The 23,235-nt window shown below is 46.2% G+C and overlaps 1 protein-coding gene across 1 annotated transcript in view; it reads left to right on the top strand.

Moving 5' to 3' along the window:
• The window catches only part of LOC127630673 (choline dehydrogenase, mitochondrial-like), a 51,134-nt gene that overhangs the window by 13,896 nt on the left and 14,003 nt on the right, over positions 1–23,235 (top strand). Inside the window, exons 2-3 of the mRNA XM_052108317.1 lie at positions 10,371–10,522; positions 21,464–21,593. Coding sequence (XP_051964277.1) covers positions 10,371–10,522; positions 21,464–21,593 — 282 coding nt within the window. The remainder of the gene's footprint in view (positions 1–10,370; positions 10,523–21,463; positions 21,594–23,235) is intronic.

Raw genomic sequence — 23,235 nt, 5'->3', positions numbered from 1 at the left:
GTGAAATGTAAAAATTTTTACATTCTATTTATATGATGTCATTAATTAGCATTTTTAATAATGATAAAACTGTTTTGAAAAGAAGAGATGTTACACCGTGGTAAACATGCCCCAGTCCCAACTATTTTGAGACCTGTAGCAGGAATCAACTTTGAAATGAGCTCATTATGTGGATAAAATTTCTCAGTTTAAACATTTGTTCTGTTATCTATGTTCTGCTGTGAATAAAATATTGGCTCATGTGATTTGAAAGGCTTTTAGTTTTCATTTTATTCAAATTTAAAAAACGTCCCAACTTTTCCGAAATTCAGGTTGTAGATCAAAATTGAGATGTTGGGGGCTAATCACATGGATTTTACTATTTTGAGTCACGGACATAGCCCACCACCAGGCAGCAGGAAGAGTGGCTCTTACAACAGACTTTAAAATAGTTCTCTTATATTTACCCAAATTGCTTCAAAATCATTTAGAATAATGTCAAATGCCAAACGCATGTGTCCAACTTGCATTGTTTTTCGAAAGTCAATGGGTGTAAATGGACCTATGGTGCTTGGGCCTATCATCGCTGCTTCCAGCTATATTCATGTCTTGAGGTCATGGAACACATTCATTTGTTTTTCGGCATAAGAAACAAAGAGCATGTGTCTTAAATTCGCAATATTTCTGATGTGGAGGAATGATGTTCTACAAACATTGGAAATGTGATTTTCAAAGGACTGATTTCTATCAAATATAACACCCAAGTTCATTTTGGTAGAAGGCAATGTAACAATACAATCCTCGAGAGAAAAAATTATAGTCTAGTAAATTACTTTTATTTGGTCCAATAATTAAAACGTCTTGTCAGAATTAAGTGGAAGGAAATTTCTAGCCATCAAATCCCTGAAATCATTCATTTATTTTGCTAAATTGGAGAATTGGGACATTTTGTCTTGTTTCAAGGAAATATAAAGTTGCGTATCATCTGCATAAATTCCATGGTTTCTGATAATGTCTCCCAGGGGAAGCATGTATGAGGGGAAAAACAGAGGTCCTAAAACTGATCCCTGTGGCACCTCTGTATTTAAATTTAGTTTGATCTGATAATTCCTTGTTTACACAAACAAAGTGGTAATGGTCAGATAAATAGGACCTAAACCAAGATAATGCCTGTCCATAAATGCCAACATATTTCTCAAGCCTATCCAAGAGAATGTTGTGATCTATAGTATCGAAGGAATCACTAAGATCTAAAAGCACTAGAGTAGAAATGCTGCCACGACCACTTATTCTGATAAGTACATTCTCTGTACTTTAGTGGGGAAAGATGAAATTGGCTTTGCTGTGTAGTTGCTAGGGTGTTCTGTGTTGTTGCTAAGGCACTGCTAGTTGCTTGCTTGGTTGCTTACTGGTTTAAGTGAATAGAGTCCACCCTCAAGTCTATGATATAACTTGGGTCCCTATTTCTGTGTAAATCTTTGGGATTTTTTCACACCTTTTTTCATCTAACAGGAAAAAAAATCGCTGTTCTACTTGCTTAGAAAAATGTCAACATAATTACACAATCTTTTACCTTTAAAAATAAACTGATTAAATTAATTTAAAAAATTGTCTCTGTGACGTGTTGATCCAAAGATTAGTTATGTAGTAGAGAACTTGCTCATTTAGTTAAATCTGAAATATAAACTGCCACTGTCACTCCTGGTATTTTGTAACTCTGTGGAACAATCCATGGATCAGCAACTATATGCAAGCTTGGAGGAAGAGGGGTTACGGGTTCTAAAGCTCCCTAATATTTGGTTTATTTATTTCAGACAGACAACTTAGTTTCAACACAGTTGAGCTGACAAACAACAGCATATTTCCTTCAGTCTGAAACAGGTGTAGGCTGAAGCTCTTGCTTATAATGCCTACCCTTTTTGAAAACATCTCATATTTTAATCAAATAAAATAAAAATACGTATTGTCTTACATCAATATAATGTTGACAGACAAATCTAAACAGAATACAAAAACATTAGTATTCCCTATGCAATACAATTGCACAATCCAAAATACAATATTAATTTGATAAAAATGTCTTCAAATTAATTGCAAATCAATATTTGCTTGTACAATAATGAAATATATCACATTCCCCTTCTGTCGCTCTCTCCACGTTGTGTCGGAGAAGCGACACTAGGGGTCTCTCTTGAGCGCCGATATTCACCTCTGACCTATTGAAAAGGGCCAATGGGAGTTGGCAGTCAGTATTTGCATACCCCGCCCCCGGACATACGGGTATTTAAGCGGGGCAAATACGGAAGTTTAGTCAGAAAATTTCTTCAGAGCCGATGGTCTGTCTGCAGTTTCCTGCGAGTTACACACCACTTAAACGTTCCTGTTTTCCTCTGACGATCTGCATGCTGTTGGATCTTGACGGCGCACAACAGCAGCTTTCTCCTTCTCAGTGCACGGCGTGCATTGTTGCCCCTGAGCGCTTCGACAGCGCAGACACTTACACACACACACTATGTATTAAGAGTTTTTACTAAAAGAGTAATTTTCTCTAAAAGAGCAAACACAGCGGCGTTGAACGTCCTTTTAAGGACGCGTCTTTTTCAAGATGCCTTTCCACCCCTGTGTCGTTCCTGGATGCAGTAGAGTGCTCTCCGCTTCAGACGGCCACAGGCGCTGTCTCGTGTGTTTGGGCCGCGATCACACCGAGGCGGCGTTTGTGGATGGATCATGTTCTCACTGCGAGAGCATGACCATGACCACGTTGCGGTCGCGGCTTGCTTTCAACGCGGCTCGCCTCACAGCCTGGCTGTCTATCCTCCCGAGTCCGAAGCAGATGAGCTCGCCGCTGCATCGGAGAGTGCGGTGTCTGATGCCAAGGACTCCCCTGGACTGCCGCCTTCGGGCCAGCAGGCCCAGGCTGAGGCCAACGCTCAGATGTCCGACATGCTTGCCCGGGCCGCCTTGAGCGTGGAGTTGGACTGGAACCCTCCATCCTCCCCACAGCCTTCTCGGTTGGATGATTGGTTCCTGGGGGCAGCGCGCCGTTCGTGGCCTCGCAATCCCCCGGTCCCTTTCTTCCCGGAGGTGCATGATGAGCTGACGTCTACGTGGAGAGCCCCGCTCTCCGCTCGTCTAGGTGCCACCCGCTCCACTCTCTCCACCCTCGACGGCGGAGAGCGCCACAGGTACGACGCGATTCCCCAGGTCGATAGGGCTGTTGTGCACCATCTATGCCCCGGTAGCCCTACCTCCTGGCGGGGTCGCCCCGTACTCCCATCCAATCCCTGTAGGACAACATCCTCGCTTAACGCAAAGTTTTCACGGCAATGTGCTTTCAGGTCACAACAGTCCCGGTACACCGGATGCGGCGAACCCGCCTTCCGCCTGCCCAGGACTGTCCCCCGGCTGGCCGGTTCAGACGAGTCCAGAGGACGCCAACATCAGGCCTCCTCCTCAGTCAAGAACCCGCCCCCTGCCGGGCGTGCGGAGCAAGGTAAATGCTTTGAGTCTATTCTCAGCACCTCAGCCTCAGGCCGCAACGAAGCCACCCGACGCTGCATTACCTGTTCCGCCCCGCTGCGAGGCCCCGCCGGGTACGTCCAAAATACTTGTCCCTTTGGTGCCCCTAGCGCAGAGCTGGGAAGCATGGTTTTCGCTTCCCAATGCATCACGCTGGCTGCACCGGACCATTCGACTCGGTTACGCAATTCAGTTTGCCCGGCTCCGCCCCCTTCAGGGCGCCCGCTTTCCGCAGTACACGGCGAAGCACGCCAGTTCCCTGTGCACGGAAATCGCGACCCTCTTAGCCAAGGGCGCGGTAGAGCCCGTCCCTCCAACCGAAATGAGGAAGGGTTTCTACAGCCCTTACTTCATTGTACCCAAGAAAGGCGGCGGCTTATGACCAATCCTGGACTTGCGAGTTTTCAATCGGGCCTTGTTAAAACTCCCGTTCAAAATGCTTACGCAGAGAAATATTCTGGCTGGCGTTCAGCATCTAGATTGGTTCGCAGTGGTGGACCTGAAGGACGCGTACTTCCACGTCTCAATTCTGCCACGACACCGACCCATGTTATGGTTCGCGTTCGACGGCCAGGCGTTTCAGTAGAGAGTCCTCCCCTTCGGCCTGTCTCTGTCCCCTCGCGTCTTCACGAAAGTCGCAGAGGCGGCCCTTGCCCCGCTACGAGTAGCCGGCATCCGCATTCTCAACTACCTCGACGACTTGCTCATCCTAGTACACTCTCGAGAGTTACTATGCACACACAGAGACCAGGTGCTCCGGCACCTCAGCCGCTTGGGGCTTCAGGTCAACTGGGAAAAGAGCAAGCTCACTCCAGTTCAAAGCATCTCTTTTCTCGGGTTGGAGTTAGACTCTGTCTCAATGACAGCACGTCTCACGAGTGAGCGTGCTCAGTCGGTGCTGGACTGCCTAGCTTCCTTCAAGCCAGGCACAGTGGTCCCTCTAAAACTTTTCCAGAGGCTCCTGGGGCATATGGCGTCCTCCGCGGCAGTCGCGCAGCTGGGGTTGATGCATATGAGACCACTCCAGCACTGGCTTCAGACTCGAGTCCCAAGACAAGCATGGCACCACGGCACGCATCGGGTAAGGATCACCCCCGCCTGCCTCAAAACACTCCGAGCCTGGACAGACCTCTGCTTTTTATGGGCAGGAGTGCCCCTGCAGATGGTGTCCCGACGCGTCCTGGTCTCAACCGACGCCTCCCGGTCCGGGTGGGGTGCCGTGTGCAGCGGGCACGCAGCAGCGGGCCGTTGGAAAGGGGCCCCGCTGCGTTGGCACATCAATTGCCTGGAGTTGCTGACCGTCCTTCTTGCTCTCAGGAAGTTCCTCCCATGAGATCGGACAGCACCACGGTGGTGGCGTACATAAATTGCCAAGGCGGCGTACGCTCCCGCCACATGTCACAACTCGCCCGCCGTCTCCTCCTATGGAGCCAGCAGCGACTCAAGTCGCTATCACGACAATGCCTGCCCGGCGGGGAGTGGAGGCTTCACCCCCAGTCGGTCCAGCTGATTTGGGAATGGTTTGGCAAGGCCCAGGTAGACCTGTTCGCTGCCCAGGAAACCTCCCACTGCCCGCTCTGGTATGCCCTAACAGAGGCTCCCCTCGGGACAGACGCACTGGCACACAGCTGGCCCTCGGGGCTGCGCAAGTACGCATTTCCCCCAGTGAACCTTCTTGCACCAGTGCTGTGCAAGGTCAGGGAGGACGAGGAGCAAGTCACGTTGGTGGCCCCCTACTGGCCCACTCGGACTTGGTTCTCAGAACTCAGGCTCCTCGTGACAGCTCCTCCCTGGCGAATTCCCCTGAGAAAGGACCTCCTCTCTCAGGGACGGGGCACGCGCTGGCACCCGCGCCCAGACCTCTGGAACCTCCATGTCTGGTCCCTGGACGGGACGCGGAAGAGCTAGCCGGCTTACCGGCGACCGCTAGAATACCATCAACCAAGCCAGAGCCCCTCTACCAGGCACCTTTACGCTCTAAAGTGGTGCTTGTTCGCAGATTGGTGTTCTTCCCGAGCCGAAGACCCGCAGAGATGCTCGATTAGGTCAGTGCTTCTGTTCCTACAGGAGAGGCTGGACAGGAGGCTGTCCCCGCCCACCCTCAAGGTGTATGTTGCCGCTATCGCCGCCCACCACGATCCTGTAGACGGCAAGTCTTTGGGTAAGCACTGACCTGATCCTCAGGTTCCTGAGAGGCTCCGGAAGTTGAATCCCTCCCGGCCAGGCCTAGTTCCCTCCTGGGATCTCTCGGTAGTCTTGGCAGGACTCCAGAGACCTCCCTTCGAGCCGCTCGAATCAGTTGGACTCAGGGCCCTCTCTTAAGACGGCCCTGCTGATCGCGCCGCCTCCATCAAGAGGGTCGGGACCTGCAAGCTGCTTCTCTGTCAGCTGACACTTGCCTGGAGTTCTGTCCGGCAGATACGTCTGTGATCCTAAGACCGTGACCGGGCTATGTGCCCAAGGTTCCTACCACACCATTCCGAGATCAGGTAGTGAACCTGCAAGCGCTTCCCCGGGAGGAGGCAGACCCAGCCCTTTTGTTGGTGTGTCCAGTGCGTGCCCTGCGCATTTACCTGGACCGCACACAGAGCACCAGACGCTCTGAGCAGCTCTTTGTCTGCTTTGGGGGACAGCAGAAAGGGAATGCCGTCTCCAAGCAGAGGCTCGCCCACTGGGTTGTCGACGCCATCACACTGGCTTATCACACCCAGGCCGTGCCCCCCCCTTGCGGGTCCGAGCTCACTCAACAAGGGGTGTTGCGTCCTCGTGGGCACTGGCCAAGGGCACCTCCCTAGCAGACATCTGTAGAGCCGGTGGTTGGGCAACACCCAACACCTTCGCAAGGTTTTACAACCTCCACATTGAGTCGGTTGCGTCTCGTGTTTTGTCAGGTCTGAGCCTGTAGAACTCGGTAACACGTAGACCGGCCGGCCGGGTGGATCGCTTGCGCCCAGCACCCTTTTTCCTGACATCAAGGTAAAGTAGTGCGCCTTCTTCCCAGGGCGCCCCACTCCGAGTCGGGCCCCTGGTCGATTCCTCCCCAGCCCTCCGGGTCCGCGGTTCAGCGGAGGAACTCGCCGACCCAAGCCACTGCGGGTACCCTGATGGCTACCCTGTACTGGTATAGGTGCTCCACAGGTAAGGCCTACTGCTCGGACTCCCCCTGTGTGTAATTCCACAGTTCTGTCCCCTACGAAGGACTCCGTGTCTCCCTTAGGCAGTTACAGCTGCCTCGGTCGCCGTGCTGTAGCAACTCCCCTTTCGAGGCTGGATCTACCACCGCACCATACTTTCCACACGAGCCCTAAGATGGCCGTGTGACATGTCTACCACTTTTCCTCCCCAAGAAAAAAGGGCAGGTGTGGTCTCCGCGAGGGTCTGGGTAAGACCCCTTCCCTATATGCGTAAGGGCCCCGGCCGTGATTGCTCTATGCAGAAACATAGAGAGAAAAGAGGCCCAGCCAGGCTGGCCCGTTCCCATGTTGGCAAACATCGCCTTGTTCCCTCCCAGGGTAACTAGAAGGACTCCGATGTTCTTATGGGGCATTGGGGAAGGGTACATGCAGCCAGGTACAGACGATGCGTGGCACTGGATGAAATCCCTGCCCGCCTCTGTATCGGCGGTTCACGTACAAGGTTCAGCGCATGGCAAGATTGGAGTGGGTCCCTAGTGTCGCCTCCGTCACAACGCGGAGAGAGCGACAGAAGGGGAACGCTTGGTTACGTATGTAACCTCCGCTCCTCGAGGGAGGGAACGACACGCTGTGTCTTTCCTCCGCCATGCCACTGAACCAAGCCACTGTTGTGGCCGGACCATTCCGCTCCTCAGAAAAATCCTGACTAAACTTCCGTATTTGCCCCGCTTAAATACCCGTATGTCTGGGGGCGGGGTATGCAAATACTGACTGCCAACTCCCATTGGCCCTTTTCAATAGGTCAGAGGTGAATATCGGCGCTCGAGAGACCCCTAGTGTCGCTTCTCCGACACAACGTGTCGTTCCCTCCCTCGGGGAACGGAGGTTACATACGTAACCAAACGTTATTGTGGCAGATTTTACATTTACATTGAATTTGGCGGACGCTTTTATCCAAAGCGACTTACAATGCACTCATGGACAATTCCCACGGAGCAACCTGGAGATAAGTGCCTTGCTCAAGGACACATGGTGGTGGCTGTGGGGATCGAACCAGCAACCTTCCGATTACCAGTTATGTGCCTTAGCCCACTACGCCACCACCATTCCATGATGAGTAAAGCCTTGATCAGACAAGAGGTTTTCAAAGACTTTGTGGCACATCATACCCTACGGTACCCCAATATAGTTCCTAGCAAAAAAAGGACCATCATTTGTAATTCCAATAACAGTTCATCTCAGTCAAACCAGTCAGAAGATCTGTAACAGAGAGGAGTGTGTGTGTGTGAGTGTGTGTGTGTGTGTGTGGTTGGGCAAAGGACTACTGAATAGAAACTCTTCTTGAATGTCCATGTTTTTTCATGTCCATCACATATGTTAACAGCTGTACGCAACTGGCCACATCAGTGGATTCGTCAATCTGGAGTACAAAAAAATCGACTAACACTTGCTCCTTCACATTCTGTGCCATGTCAGATACATACATGTACAATACATGTACAATACATATATATTCATTATTTAATAAAAAATGTGACAACTATCTGCGCCTCCACTGACATGCTCTTGTGCACCCCTGAGGAGGCGCGCCTCACACTTTGAAAACCTCTGGATTAGACGATACAGCCAAAAGTAGCTTTGGAAGTCAATCAATTGTTTATTTTATTCCCATATCATTGAATATAATCCTATAGTCGTCAGCAATCCATTTTGCATTCAAGTTCATAAATCTGTCCTGTCCTCACAGGCATTCTTAAGTTACATCTGTGCTGTTTTTAATTTTATTGTTGGTCTATGTACATGTGCGTCAGACTGATGCTTTTGGAGTGTATCACTGGTTTTCAGCATAAAATAAATGCTGTGTTTTAGGACAGGGTGCCAAGTTAAAAGTAGCTGATACTTTGAAAATGGTGTCTCGAGATGCCTGCATTCTATTGTGTTTCGCCCAGCTGTCAAGAACACATCCTTTTTGAACGGCTCTGATTCTGTGGCTGAGCTGCTTGTGAGTTTTGTTAAGGTGCACTGACTGCCCCCTGCTGACACCCCTTATAATACAAAGAATCAACTTCATGTGTAAATTGCTCCGATAGTAGGAAAATACGTGCTTTTTTAATTTATTTTTGTATGAGTCAAAAGGCCTGATTAATTGCATTATATATATATACAGTATCTCACAAAAGTGAGTACACCCCTCACATTTTTGTAAATATTTGATTATATCTTTTCATGTGACAACACTGAAGAAATTACACTTTGTTGCAATGTAAAGTAGTGAGTGTACAGCTTGTATAACAGTGTAAATTTGCTGTCCCCTCAAAATAACTCAACACAAAGCCATAATGTCTAAACCGCTGGCAACAAAAGTGAGTACACTCCTAAGTGAAAATTTCCAAATTGGGCCCAAAGTGTCAATATTTTGTATGGCCACCATTATTTTCCAGCACTGCTTTAACCCTCTTGGGCATGGAGTTCACCAGAGCTTAACATGTTGCCACTGGAGTCCTCTTCCACGCCTCCAAGATGACATCACGGAGCTGGTGGATGTTAGAGACCTTGTGCTCCTCCACCTTCCGTTTGAGGATGCCCCACATATGCTCAATAGGGTTTAGGTCTGGAGACATGCTTGGCCAGTCCATCACCTTCACCCTCAGCTTCTTTAGCAAGGCAGTGGTCGTCTTGGAGGTGTGTTTGGGGTCGTTATCATGCTGGAATACTGCCCTGCGGCCCAGTCTCCGAAGGGAGGGGATCATGCTCTGTTTCTGTATGTCACAGTACATGTTGGCATTCATGGTTCCCTCAATGAACTGTAGCTCCCCAGTGCCAGCAGCACTCATGCAGCTCCAGACCATGACACTCCCACCATCATGCTTGACTGTAGGTAAGACACACTTGTCTTTGTACTCCTCACCTGGTTGCCGACACACACGCTTGATACCATCTGAACCAAATAAGTTTATCTTGGTCTCATCAGACCACAGGACATGGTTCCAGTAATCCATGTCCTTAGTCTGCTTGTCTTCAACAAACTGTTTGCGGGCTTTCTTGTGCGTAATCTTTAGAAGAGGCTTCCTTCTGGGACGACAGCCATGCAGACCAATTTGATGCAGTGTGCGGCCTATGGTCTGAGCACTGACAGGCTGATTGGGCCCAATTTGGACATTTTCACTTAGGGAGGTACTCACTTTTGTTGCCAGCAGTTTAGACATCAATGGCTGTGTGTTGAGTTATTTTGAGGGGACAGCAAATTTACACTTATAAAAGCTGTACCCTCACTACTTTACATGGTAGCAAAGTGTAATTTCTTCAGTATTGTCACATGAAAAGATATAATCAAATATTTACAAAAAAGTGGAAAGAGTAGAGCACCTATCTGTGTGCACTAGAGAGTATTACGAGCACTTCTCAAAAGATTAAAAAGAACAAATTCCAGCCCCAGATTGCCACTCAACACATACGAATGAAGTGAAAACTGCTGTTTAAGATGTAGAGATATTTATTCTGTATTAGACACATTAGTTCCTAATGCAAGCTATTTCAAAAAGTGATGGGGTCAAAATTGGCCATTGCAAAAAGTGAGGGATGCGTCCCCACATCTCTTCCATAACAACACCTATGACATTGAAGTTTAACTAAGTATTAACATGAGCAATAGTAATAGTGGTAATAAGTTATGATTCTTAGCGATAATTAGTCATGATGAATATCAGAAGCATCCTCTCTATTTTGCTCTCTGCACAGGTAAACGATGGAGCACAGCGAGTGCTTACCTTCGCCCTGCCCTGTCCAGACCCAACCTGACAGCAGAGGTCGGTTGCATGGTGACCCGTATCCTTTTTGATGGGAAGCGAGCTCGAGGGGTCGAATTCCAGCATAATGGACAGATGAAAAAGGTTAAAATCACCTCATTTGTCGGTCTGCATTATGTACTATATAGATGCTGTCTTAAAGGGATAGTTAACACAAAAATGGAAATTTTCTCATTATATACTTATGACATCCCAGGTGTGTATGATTTTCTTTCTTCACCAGAACACATTTCAAGAAAATTAGAAAATATCTTAGCTCAGTAGTTCCTTAAAATACAAGTGAATTGTGATGCGACTTTTCAAGCTCCAAAAAGAACAGGCAGTCAGCATAAATGTCAACTCTAGAATGTCTTCTAAAGCGACACAATCACTTTTGGTGCAAAAAAACCCAAAACAATATTTAACCCTCTGGGGTCGGCAAACGCGCCGGCGCGTTTTGCTGGATATTTTCGTCATTACAGCAGAAACAACTTAAAATACTCCGTCATTTTTGGGTATACAGATAAGTGTAAGACATCATTAGAGACTATAAAGGGTCTACCTTTATTTTTGTACACTCACAATAACAACAAAATCGTGTGCTTTTGTAAAATAAAGAAAATTAAAAGGTTGAGCTTTCAGCAGTCTCTGTCTCCACGAGCATATTTCAGAAACACGTCACAAAAATTAACTGAAACTCTGCTAATTATTTTCACTCAAATATGAAACATATGTCTAAAGAAAGCTTAAAATGTCTACTTTTAAATAAAACTATTCCAATTTAAAACAAATATTCTCCTGTAATGCAATCTGTTTGAAACAAAGCGATGTACAGTTTTTACCGGTCCATCTCATTATCTGTAATGTGATCCCACCCACCAGCAGAGCGCCATTCAGACGCTTAATGTGCTGAGACGATCAATGCAAATGTACACGCCCCTACTCTGAGGTAAACACTTTTCATTCATTTTTCTGCGCGTTTGCAATGACACGGCCAGAAAGCTCCAGGATATTATGGAAGATTTAACATTTTCCTCAGAAGAAGAGCAGGATTCGATGAACGCTTGTATTTTGAAGAGCGATTTGATCCAGCTGAGGTTACAATTTCAGACGAGTAAGTCATTTAGTTTTCATTAGTTGACATGCTGTATTATATATACATGTACATGTAAATTGTATGCTGTATGATATAAATATGATGTGTAATATGATATAAAAATTATACTGAATGTTAGATTATATTTTATCTAGTGTTTAAAATGCCTCATTATCATCAACAAAGCTGCTTGCAAATATGTGTTCAGGTTAAATTAGTAAAATACACTTTAAATATTCCCATATTAGAAAATCAGAATGATTATAAATCAGCTTTGATCACAAATTGCATTTTACAATATATTTAAATAGAAAACTGTTCTTTTAAATTGTAAAAAGAGTTCAGAATAGCAATATTGTTTCATTATTTTGCATCAAATAAATGCAGTCTTGGTGAGCAGAAGAGACTTATTTTAATGGTAGTGTAGGTCTAAAATTAAATAAAGTCATTATGTAAAGAAAATATATAGTCAGATTACTTCTTTTAACTTAAAACTTGATTTTGATCATTAAGTCTCCTCACATTAATTCTCTCTCTGTCACATTCCTCATTGATAGGCCCAGTGGAGTGGTCTTTGTGTCCTTAGGTGTAAATCACATCAATATTCATGATAGTTCACGCCTCCACGCATATTGCCTTTCAGCACTAAAATTGTCACACAAAAGTTAAATGACTATATTGTTTTGTATGAATGAGTGATCAGGATGATTTTCACATCATTTTGTAGCAAAAACTCTAGGCTACAAGATCCAGTTCTCAAAAGTCTTGTGGACAAATGTTTAGTATGTGTTATATGGCCTTATTTCAGTGACTTAAAATTTTTGTTTTTTCAAAAACCACGCATAAACATTATTTTCTCAAAAATACAAACAGGTACACACATGTTGCTCACATATTATTGTAGCCCAGTTTGTGCTGAATACAGTGTTAACAGACTTTAGCCATTAATATGATTTTAAGCAACTGAAAAAAGCACAAATGTCAAGGCATGTCAAAACTTCTCCAGGGCCCAAAACACCCTCAGACCCCAGAGGGTTAAGTACTTTTTAACACTAAATCATCGCTGCAACGGCATGCGCGTGTGACGTAATCACGTTGGCACGTGAGACACGCAAGAACTGAGGCACGTGCAGCACACATGGAAGAGCAGCGCTGTTTACAACTGAGTAGGAGGAACGTTGTACAGAAGCTTTGTTGGTTATGGTTTAGATCTGTATTTGTAGCTGTTTGTTTACTCACAATGGTGCGTTTGTGTGCTTATCCTGGATGTCTCAACCGAGAGAAGAACGTGAAATTACATCTGTAACATGCTAATGTGAATTTGTCACAGGAGAGACCACTTGGACTCCACCGTAAGCAATTTTTTATAGTTATAAATTACTTGAATATTGATCTTTTTCACACCAAAAGTGATCATATTGCTTTAGAAGACATTAATTTAACCGCTGGAGTCGTATCAGTGATGTTTCTGCTGACTGTCTGTTCTTTTTGGAGATTCAAAAGTCGAATCGCCATCCACTTGCATTTTAAGGACCTACTGAGCTGAGATATTTCTAAATTTTTTGGCTGAAGAAAGAAAGTCATACACACCTGGAATATTATGAGTAAATGATGAGAGAATTTAAGTTTTTGGGTGAATTATTAGTTTAGAGCAACTTACCAGAAAGTGCATATTAGCTTTGTTCCAAAACCTAGTGAGCTGCCTACATTGGCAGCTGCCTTCTAATCGAGCACTGTAATTGAAACAGAGCCTGATAAGTGAAGGTTCCCCGTCTGTCACTCACTCGACTTTGTCTCGATGAGTTGACACTAGGGGTCGCTCCTGCGGAGCCCAGACATCTCTGATTTTGAGAAAAGGCCAGTGAGAATTGGCGTGTGGAATTTGCATGCCACTCCCCCGGACATACGAGTATAAAAGGAGTGACCCTGCAAATACACATCAGATATCTTCTTCGGAGCCGAGAGAGCAGTCACAGAGCTGAATTCCTCTGCCCTTCATTCATCTCTACAATCTGTTGGTTTTACGGCGCTTTCCAGCAGTTCTCCCCCTCGCACACTACGTTGTGCTGAGCACACACCCCTGGGTGCTTCAGCAGCAGAAAAAGAGCTCACGGAGTGAATAACTTTTATATATATTTATATTCCCCCAAGATGTCTTTCCGTTTGTGTGTATTTCCTGGTTGCGGTCGTTGTCTCTCCCCGTCTGATGGCTACGATCGCTGCCTCTCTTGTCTGGGTGCTACCCACACGGAGTCAGCGTTTGTGGATGGTTCATGCCCTCACTGCGAGGGCATGGCCATGGCTACATTGCGTTTGCGGCTCGCCTACGTAAGAGCGCAAGCCAACCCAGTTGGCTTGCGCCATGTCTGACGCTGAGGACTCGGCTGGACTCCCACCATCGGGTGCAGCGGCTCAGTCGCAGGCTGACGCAGAGCTAACAGCCATGCTTGCCCAGGCAGCCACGAGTGTCGGGCTGGAGTGGAATCCTCTGCCTCCCCCCGAACCCTCGTGGCTCGACGATTGGGGGGCCAGAGCGCCGCTAACGGCCACGCTCTGCCCCCGTTCCTTTCTTCCCGGAGGTGCATGAGGAGCTCACGTGCTTGTGGCAGGCACCTTTTAATGCCCGCATGCGAGCCGTGAGCTCATCCGCTCTCACTACACTCGACAGCGGGGTGGCAAGGGGCTACACGGCGATTCCCCAGGTGGACCAAGCGGTCACGGTGCACTTATGCCCGCAAAACGCTGCCACCTGGTGGAACCGCCTAAGGCTTCCGTCCAGGGCCTGTAGGCTGACGTCGTCTCTCACGGCCGCCTCCACCTTACATGGCATGGCGCTCCTGCAGGTGCACGAAGCCAAGACACTTAGAAAACTACACGAGGGTAGTCCTGACCCGGGTCTAATGCAGGAGCTGCGCTCGGCGACTGACTTGGCCCTGCAGGCAACGAAGGTCACAGGCTCTCAGGCAGGCTATGTCCACCTTGGTGGTTCAGGAGCAGCACCTCTGGCTCAACCTGGTCGAGTCGCGAGAGGCTGACAAGGTATGTTTCCTTGATGCCCCATCTCCCAGGTTGGGCTGTTTGGTGACACCGTTGGAGACTTCGCTCGGCAGTTCTCAACAGTGAGGAAGCAGACGGAGGCTATACAGCACATCCTGCCCAGGCGGAGCCACAGACCCTGCACCCGATCTGCTCGTCACCCAGCGTGTCCCCCTGCGGTGCCAGCACCAACACCAGCCCCTCCACAGCCCACCTCACAGCCAGCCACCAAGAACCCCAAGAAGACTTCGAAGCGCCCCTGAGATGGGCAGCACTGGGACTCAGGAAACTGAGAATTTTATTTTGCCGCACGGCCAACGGGCTCTATTTCCGGCCACCGTTTCTCTTTGGCAGGTACAGCTCCCTGGAACTGGTTCTCCCGCTTCCACGTGCCCAGCCGACGGTCTCTGTGGGCCACGAGGACGAAATTCTTCCTCCCCCATCCCAGGCTGTTCCGGGAGCGATCACGTCGCAAGGCCCCGCCTGCCAGTACGTCCGACGCTATAGTCCCCTTGGTCCCTCTCGCACGGAGCTTGGGTTGTGGCTCGCGCTGGCAATGCGTTGGCTGATCAGGACCGTCCGACTCGGCTATGCGATTCAGTTCCCTTGCCCCACTGAGGTAAGCGGGCGTCGGCATCCTCAACTATCTCGACGACTGGCTAATCATAGCTCACTCGCGAGACATGTTGTGTGCTCACAGGGACCCGGTGCTCAGGCACCTCAGCCGCTTGTGGCTTCGGGTCAACTGGGAAAAGAGCAAGCTCGTCTCGGTTCAGAGCATCTCTTTTCTCGAGTTGGACTCGGTGTCAATGATGGCACATCTCACCAGCGAGCGTGCACAGTCAGTGCTGAGCTGTCTGCATACGTTCAGATGGAACACGTTGGTCCCACTGAAATCCTTTCAGAGGCTCCTGGGGCATATGGCATCCTCAGCGACGGTCACACCGCTTGGGTTGATGCATATGAGACCACTCCAGCACTGGCTACAGACCCGAGTCGAGCATGGCTCCACGGCACATACCGCGTCCTCGTCACGCAGGCTTGTTGCCGCTCTCTCAGCCCCTGGTCAGATCTAGCATTCTTATGGGCAGGAGTTCCCCTAGGCCAGGTCTCCAGGCACGTAGTGGTCAAGACAGATGCCTCCCAATGGGGCTGGTGCGCCGTATGCAGCGGGCACTCAGTTGCCGGCCCTTGGACTGGCCCACGACTGTGTTGGCACATCAACTACTTTGAGTTGCTGGCAGTACTACTTGCCCTGAGGAGGCATTTGCCATTGATCTGGGACAAGCACGTGTTGCATGCAGGTTACATCCAGGGGAGAGTGGAGGGTCCACCCCCAGGTGGTTCAGCTGATCTGGAGTCGATTCCGCCAAGTGCAGGTAGATCTGTTCGCTTCCCCGGAATCCTCCCATTGCCCACTATGGTACTCTCTGAGGCCCCCCTCAGCACACATGCCTTGGCACACAGCTGGCCCCCGGGGCGTCGCAAGTATGCGTTTCCCCAGTGAGCCTACTTGCACAGACGTTGTGCAAATCCTTATTGGCCCTCCCGGATTTGGTTCTCGGACCTCACGCTCCTCGCGACACGATTTGGTCATCAGGTTCCTGAGCGGCGCAAAAAGGTTAAACCCCCCCAAGCCGTGCCTCGTTCCCTCGTGGGACCTCTCCGTGGTCCTTCAGGGCTTTTGGGAGCTCCCTTCGAGCCCCTTGAGTCAGCAGAGCTAAAGGCGCTCTCGCTGAAGACCGCCCTCCTGACGGCGCTCACCTCCATCAAGAGGGTAGGGGACCTGCAGGCTTTCTCTGTTAGTGAACTGTGCCTAGAGTTTGGTCCGGCTTACTCTAACGTCATCCTGAAACCCCAACCGGGCTACGTGCCCAAGGTTACCACAACCCCTTTTAGGGATCAAGTTGTGAACCTGCAAGCGCTGCCCCAGGAGGAGGCAGACCCAGCCTTGGCGTTTCTGTGTCCGGTGCGTGCTCTTCGCATCTACTTGGACCGCACGCAGAGCTTTAGAAGCTCAGAGCAGCTCTTTGTTTGCTTTGGCGGACAGCGGAACGGAAGCGCTGTCTCCAAACAGAGGATCGCCAACTGGGTCGTTGATGCCATCACAATGGCATACCACGCCCAGCACGTGCCGCCCCCTGCTGGCCTATGAGCCCATTCTACCAGGGGCATTGCGGCTTCTTGGGCATTGTCCCATGGTGCCTCTCTAGCAGACATATGTAGAGCTGCGGGTTGGGCAACACCTAATACCTTTGCGAGGTTCTATAACCTCAGGGTTGAGCCAGTTTCGTCCCATGTGTTATCAGGTGACACAAACAGGTAAGTTGGGGTCAGCTGGCCGGGTGTGTTGCTTGTGCATAGCGCCTTTCCCCTCCCTTGAGGCGAAGACGTGAGCTCTTTCCCCAGCTGCGTTCGCAGGAAGTGTGAACCCTGGACGTTCTTCCTCCCTAGCCTAGCGGCCGTTGAGTCTTCGGAGAGGCCCGCTGACGCCCCGGTACGGGTGTCACTAGGCCCCTGTACTAAGGTAAGTGCTCCAAAAGTGCTGGTTGTCCCCTTTGGCAACCCCGTGTGATGTATATCCCGCAAAATGGTTTCCCTTCTGGTAACCCGCTTCTTCCTTGAACAGAGTGTCCTCTGCCCTGGGTCGCCGTGTTTGTAGGAACTCCTCCCCCCTTGGGTTGGATCTATCGCGACGCGTGCTTCCGCTCCTAACCGGTAAGACCCTGTGTGTATTCCACCTAACCCCCCCTCTCTGTGGTCTCCGCGGTGTCCTCCTCTTTGGAGGGACACCCCCCCCAGCTTGGACCATGTATTTGGCCCCCAGCCGAACGATTTCGTTCCTTTTACGGGGGAAAATAATAGAGAGAAGGCCCCTTATACACCTATTACTTCTGAGCAGTTAGCCATTCCCCTAGGTGCAGGGGACCGCTTCATGCCTGCCAGTGTGTTGGGGTAGTTATGCGACGGCTTGCTGTGCTGGATACGAGGCACACAGAGATCTGCCCGTCTCGCACCGCCAGTCTGTGTAACTCGGTTCAGTTCTTGCGGTGTTTTCCATTGGGACACCTAGTGTCAACTCATCGACAGAACGTCGAGTGAGTGACATACGACTTACGGAGGTTACGGCGGTTACTGATGTAACCTCCGTTCCCTGATGGAGGGAACGAGACGTTGTGTCCCTCCTGCCACAACACTGAACCAAACGCTGAAAGCGCCGGGTCTTTGGTTCAGCTCCTCAGTGCGATACCTGATGTGTATTTGCAGTGTCACTCCTTTTATACCTGTATGTCCGGGGGAGTGGCATGCAAATTACACATGCCAATTCTCATTGGCCTTTTCTCAAAATCAGAGATGTCTGGGCTCAACTCATCGACACACGTCTCGTTCCCTCCATCAGTGAACAGAGGTTACGTCAGTAACCGAGACGGTTTATTTGGAGTGCTCTACATAGGCTGCAACTCTATATGTTACACAAATAGCACTCCTTACAAGGAGTGTCTCTGAGGTCCTTGCAGTATATTCTGGATGAAAATTCTTCCCCAGAATTTAGGCTGCACAATATTTCTGCTTATCTTTTGGAACAGACTTGGCAATGGTAGTGTGCTTTATGGTGCCTTAAAAGTAGTCTAGGTAGTCAACCTATTAGTTTTTGGAATGGAGTAATAGTGTGTATGGCATAGTATTGTGACTGTTACTTGATTATGCAGCTCAGTTGAAAGTCAAAGTACTGAGATTACACCTCAAGTGACAAACACAATGCCAACACAGTTGCAGAACTAGCAGCACACTGCTGAGCTACACTGATAGACTACATTAATTTTCATTTAAATTAATCGGAAACATAGTGCCTGCCTGTCAGTGGCTGTGTCCAAAACCAAAGGCAGATGATTTTTTTATTTTTGGTTTTTGTTTGTTTCTGATGCTTAGAAGGCATCTTCTAAGCATCAGAGACACATTAAAGGGATAGTTTACCTATCACTATCTCTCATTATTTACCCACCCTCATGCCATCACAGATTTGTATGACTTTCTTTCTTCAGCAGAACACAAATGAAGATTTTTCTAAGAATATCTCAGCTCTATGTTCATGCAATACAAGTGAATGGTAATCAGACCTTTGGTCTGAAAGTCATACACATCTGGAATGGTATGAGGGTGAGTAAATGATGAGATAATTTTCATTTTTGGGTGAATTATCCCTTTAATCTCATGCCTAATGAAACACATCCATGTGAGCTTGATACATAACGAAGTGAATATTTAATGACTACAATGCTATTGCTTTGTAGAAATGGAAGTTTTTCAAATGTCTTTAAAAGTGATAGTTCACCCAAAAATGAAAATTATCTCATAATTTATTATTTGTTCCAAACCTGTATTACTTTCTTTCTTCCATAGTTCAACAAAGGAGATTTGAATGCATTGAATGTTAGGAACTGACAACCTCTCTCTTAATTATCTGTCATTGTACCATTTTCTATACAATAAACGTGCACGTTAACTGACCTGATCTGATCTTTGTGTTCAATCTAAATACTCTTAAATAAATAAATACAATTTCTACACAACTTTGTTTTGTGAGAGTCTTGTACTTGTGAAATCATGTCAGCACATAAGATTAAGATTAAGATTCAACTTTATTGTCATTGTGCAGAGTACAGGTACAGAGCCAATGAAATGCAGCTGTTTTGGCATATTCCAACTAAGCTGGGGTCAGAGCGCAGGGTCAGCCATGAAAGAGCGCCCCTGGAGCAGCAAGGGCCTTGCTCAAGGGCCCAAAACATAAATTGTGTAGTGTGTGTGAATAACCTTCTTAAAATCTTATGACTGCAGATTTTAATCAGTTTGTATTGTCAGACTTTCAACACAGCATTCATCAGCACTGAAGATCACTGATAAATCCCACAGCAGAATGCTCACAACTGATTACAAAGATGTTGTTTCCTGCTTCAGTCAAACAGGACTCTTATCTTATCTGCTCATCACACTTTTACTCTCACTCATGTCCTGTCATGTGATGAACACTTGGGCTTGTTCTCATTTTCCAGTGGTGGACGAAGTACACATACCATGTACTTGAGTTAAAGTAAAGATACTCATGGTAAAATATTACTCAAGTAAAAGTAGAAGTGCTGCCTTTAAACATTCACTTGAGTAAAAGTACAAAAGTATTTGCCTTCAAATGTACTTAAGTATCCAAGTACTATGATTTTGTATGGCCATAATGTTCTATTATAATTTGTCACAAGACTCTTGCTTAACTCAGTCTACATGAAGACTAATGTCACTCTTGGCACACCAATCTATTAATAAAATGACATTAATTAGTCAGATATATATATATATATATATATATATATATATATATATATATATATATATATATATATATATATTCTATGTTATGGGAGCAGCCAATTTCCTCCAAAATTAAACACAAAAACGTATTAATGCAGTGTTTCTGCTACTCCCCAGAAAAAAAATGCTATTATATGCAAGTCATTTTAGTGTCAACATAATAAGCAATGTACATTATGCGTCAATATTTACCGATAATTGCTGCAATAATAGCTGCTGCTCTCTGCCCCGCTTAAAATTTGTATGGAACTATTGAGAGCTACACGAATCACGTGACCGCGCGGCGGCGAGATCACTGTCGCAACCGTCTATGTTCGCAACTCTCATATTTAACGGCTCTGGGGTGCATTTCCCATACAACGACGTAACTTGCTGCTCCACTACCATAGTACGATGCACTGTTGAAGAAATCAACTTGCTAGTCACGACTGTTTCCCGAAACCGTATTGTCGCAAATTGGTTGTTCAACCATGTTGGTTAATGTTGTCACACATGTGGAGTAAAAACTACTTTTAATGAATCTGTTTGCGATCGAATTAATGCTAGATGTTTTGCTATAAATTACGGACATGTCATCTGAGGACTATTTCATATTTTTCTCAGTTATTTGCTTTATTTCCAGATTCAATCATAGGCTCGTTCTTACGCACTAGAGCACGTTCACACATGCGCACTCTTCAAAAACGGTGCTTTAAATCTATTGACAAACTAAAAGACATAAAGGACATTTGTATGTCTTCTAAATAAATGATGCTTTGTACTGAATGTCATCTTGCTTATTTGGCTCAAGATAATAATTTATTTAGCCCACATGTTATATTAACAAGAAACTCTGCTTCTAACCACAGGTCGAGAGCTGTCGTTCCAACCACACAAATCTGCGATGCTGTTTGCGAATGTTCGGGCTTAGTAGATGCCGCCAAGGCAAGTTCAAAACAAAGCGCGCGCGCTGTACTGTGATTGGTGGCTCGTTTGACCAGTTACGTTTTTATCCACTCATAAATAAAAAGGAACGACTGATTTTGAAAATGTAGTAGAGTAAAAAGTAAGATATTTGACTTTGAAATGTAGTGGAGTTAAAGTAAAAGTCTCCCCAAATTTAAATACTTCAGTAAAGTACAGATACGCAAAAAAGCTACTTAAGTACAGTAACGAATTACATTTACTTCGTTACTGTCCACCACTGTCATTTTCAACATTCTCTGCAAGGAGGTGAGGAAGGAGGAGAGAGGAAGATTTTTTTGTGGAAGCAGCTGACTTTCCACAATTGTAACCAACTTTAAATAAACCATAAAAGTCACATACTTTAACTGCTTTATTAAGATGTATTAGGATTATTTAAATCAAGTTTAATGCAGCTGCATAGAAAATGCTCTTGGTAGTGAGATTTGAGTGAGCAAGGTATTCCATTTAACAATTAAACCTTGCTTCAATGATTCTGTCCTCGTATCTCGTCCTTGCTTCCTTTAACGCGTCCTAAGAGGAAGGTGTTTAGATGAAATGAAAGGAAACAGAAGGACTAAGCATGCATGATGTTTGTGATGTTGCTTCAGGTGTTTGCTGATAAGGAGGTGATTCTCAGTGGAGGAGCCATTAACTCTCCTCAGCTCCTCCTGCTGTCTGGAGTGGGTAATGCAGATGAGCTTCACAAGATGGATATTCCTGTGACTCAACACATCCCAGGTGACCCCTTTACCTTTAGTATGATTCTTTTGATGTACCTACCGCTCTAAATCCTCTCTTTTAATCATGGCCCAAAATCAGTCCAGTTTTGAGGAAGCTACTTTGAAGCTGTGTCTTCCCAAGCTTCAGAAGCTACTCATAACTTAAAGTAGTTCAAATACAGTTGAGGTAAATTACACAGTCAAGTAATTTAGAGGAATGTTGCGGGTTCAATACAAGTTAAGCTCAATCAACAGCATTTGTGGCATAATGTTGATTACACAAAAATCACTTATGATTGAATTGAATGGGATCAATTTTTGAACATTAAAATACTGTTTCAAAAGTATAGTCACAAGACATAAAGGATATTCATGTAAACATGATTTTAGTGTGATAAAATCACTTTCTAACCTTTTCTGTGTAAAGTTATAACCAATTTACAACTTCGTTACCATGACGATGTAATGCCAGCAAACTCTTAAACCTTAAAAAGACTCTAAAAATGACAATCTTTACAACTTTACAGCTCAAATAATACACAAGTTTTAACAGAAGAATTGATGCTATAAAATTATAAGCTTCACATTTCTGTTTAAACCCTCTTAAAATTGGCCCCATTAACTGGTAAGTGTCTCACTGGAACACAGATTTCTGCTTTTTTTAAGAAAAGGAGGGACGAGTGGAAATAGATTTTTGTGGTAAACAACATTATGACACAAATGCTGTTAATTGAGGTTAACTTGTATTGAACCTGGAAAATTCCTTTTAAAGAAGAAAATATGTTGTAAAACAGTTAAAGGATGGGCAAGGAGGAGGCGAGAACCGGCTTGTCAACATAAATAATATTTAATGAAACCTCAAACCAAAAGCACAAACATAAACACACATGACGGACATGCCCGTAATTCTCTCTCTCTCGAACCATCGTCACCGGCCGCCTTTATCCCTCGCGTGCCTCATCAGGCCGATTGGGGACCGGGCACGCGATATTCCGACCCGGCCCCGCCCCCCTCCGCTCCACATATGTATAACAATCAGATGGTGTAATTTAATAAAAAATATAACTTTAATATTTTATGTATATACAATAAAATAAAGTATATATATATATATATTGTTTTTGTTCATGTTTTGTTTATGTCCTTTATTTTGAAATGTTTGAAAATCATCCTGTTTCCCTCCATGTTCATGTGTCTTGTTTTCATTGGTTCATTGTTTGATTACTTTGTTATTAGTTCTAGTTTGTCATTGGTTTATGGTTATTAGTTCTGTTATCTTGTTTAGTTTTCTGTTTGATCATTGGTTTATGTTCCCCCTTGTCCATGTATTTAAGCCCTCATGTTGCCACTGTCCAGGGTCGAGTATTGTTAATGTATTGTTGTTGGTGTACTTTGTTCCATGTTAAGTTTATTTCATGTTCATGTTCATGTTCTACTTCATAGTCAAGCCAAGTTAAGTTTATGTCTAGTCATAGTTTATAGTCATGTTCATGTTTATGTTTCACGTTTATAGTTAGGGTTGTGGATTTTACTTATATAAATAAACTACACTTGGGTTCTCGTCAAATCATCGTCACCGTCTCTTCGTCATTGCCATTGCCAGCTACATCGTTACATATATTATATCAGGTGAAATTAATGAATTCTACAATATTTGCTAA

This window comes from Xyrauchen texanus, chromosome 37, assembly GCF_025860055.1.
Source record: "Xyrauchen texanus isolate HMW12.3.18 chromosome 37, RBS_HiC_50CHRs, whole genome shotgun sequence".
NCBI lineage: Eukaryota > Metazoa > Chordata > Actinopteri > Cypriniformes > Catostomidae > Xyrauchen > Xyrauchen texanus.
Note: the sequence above shows the minus strand (reverse complement) of the source record. Positions and strands in the feature narration are given on the sequence as shown.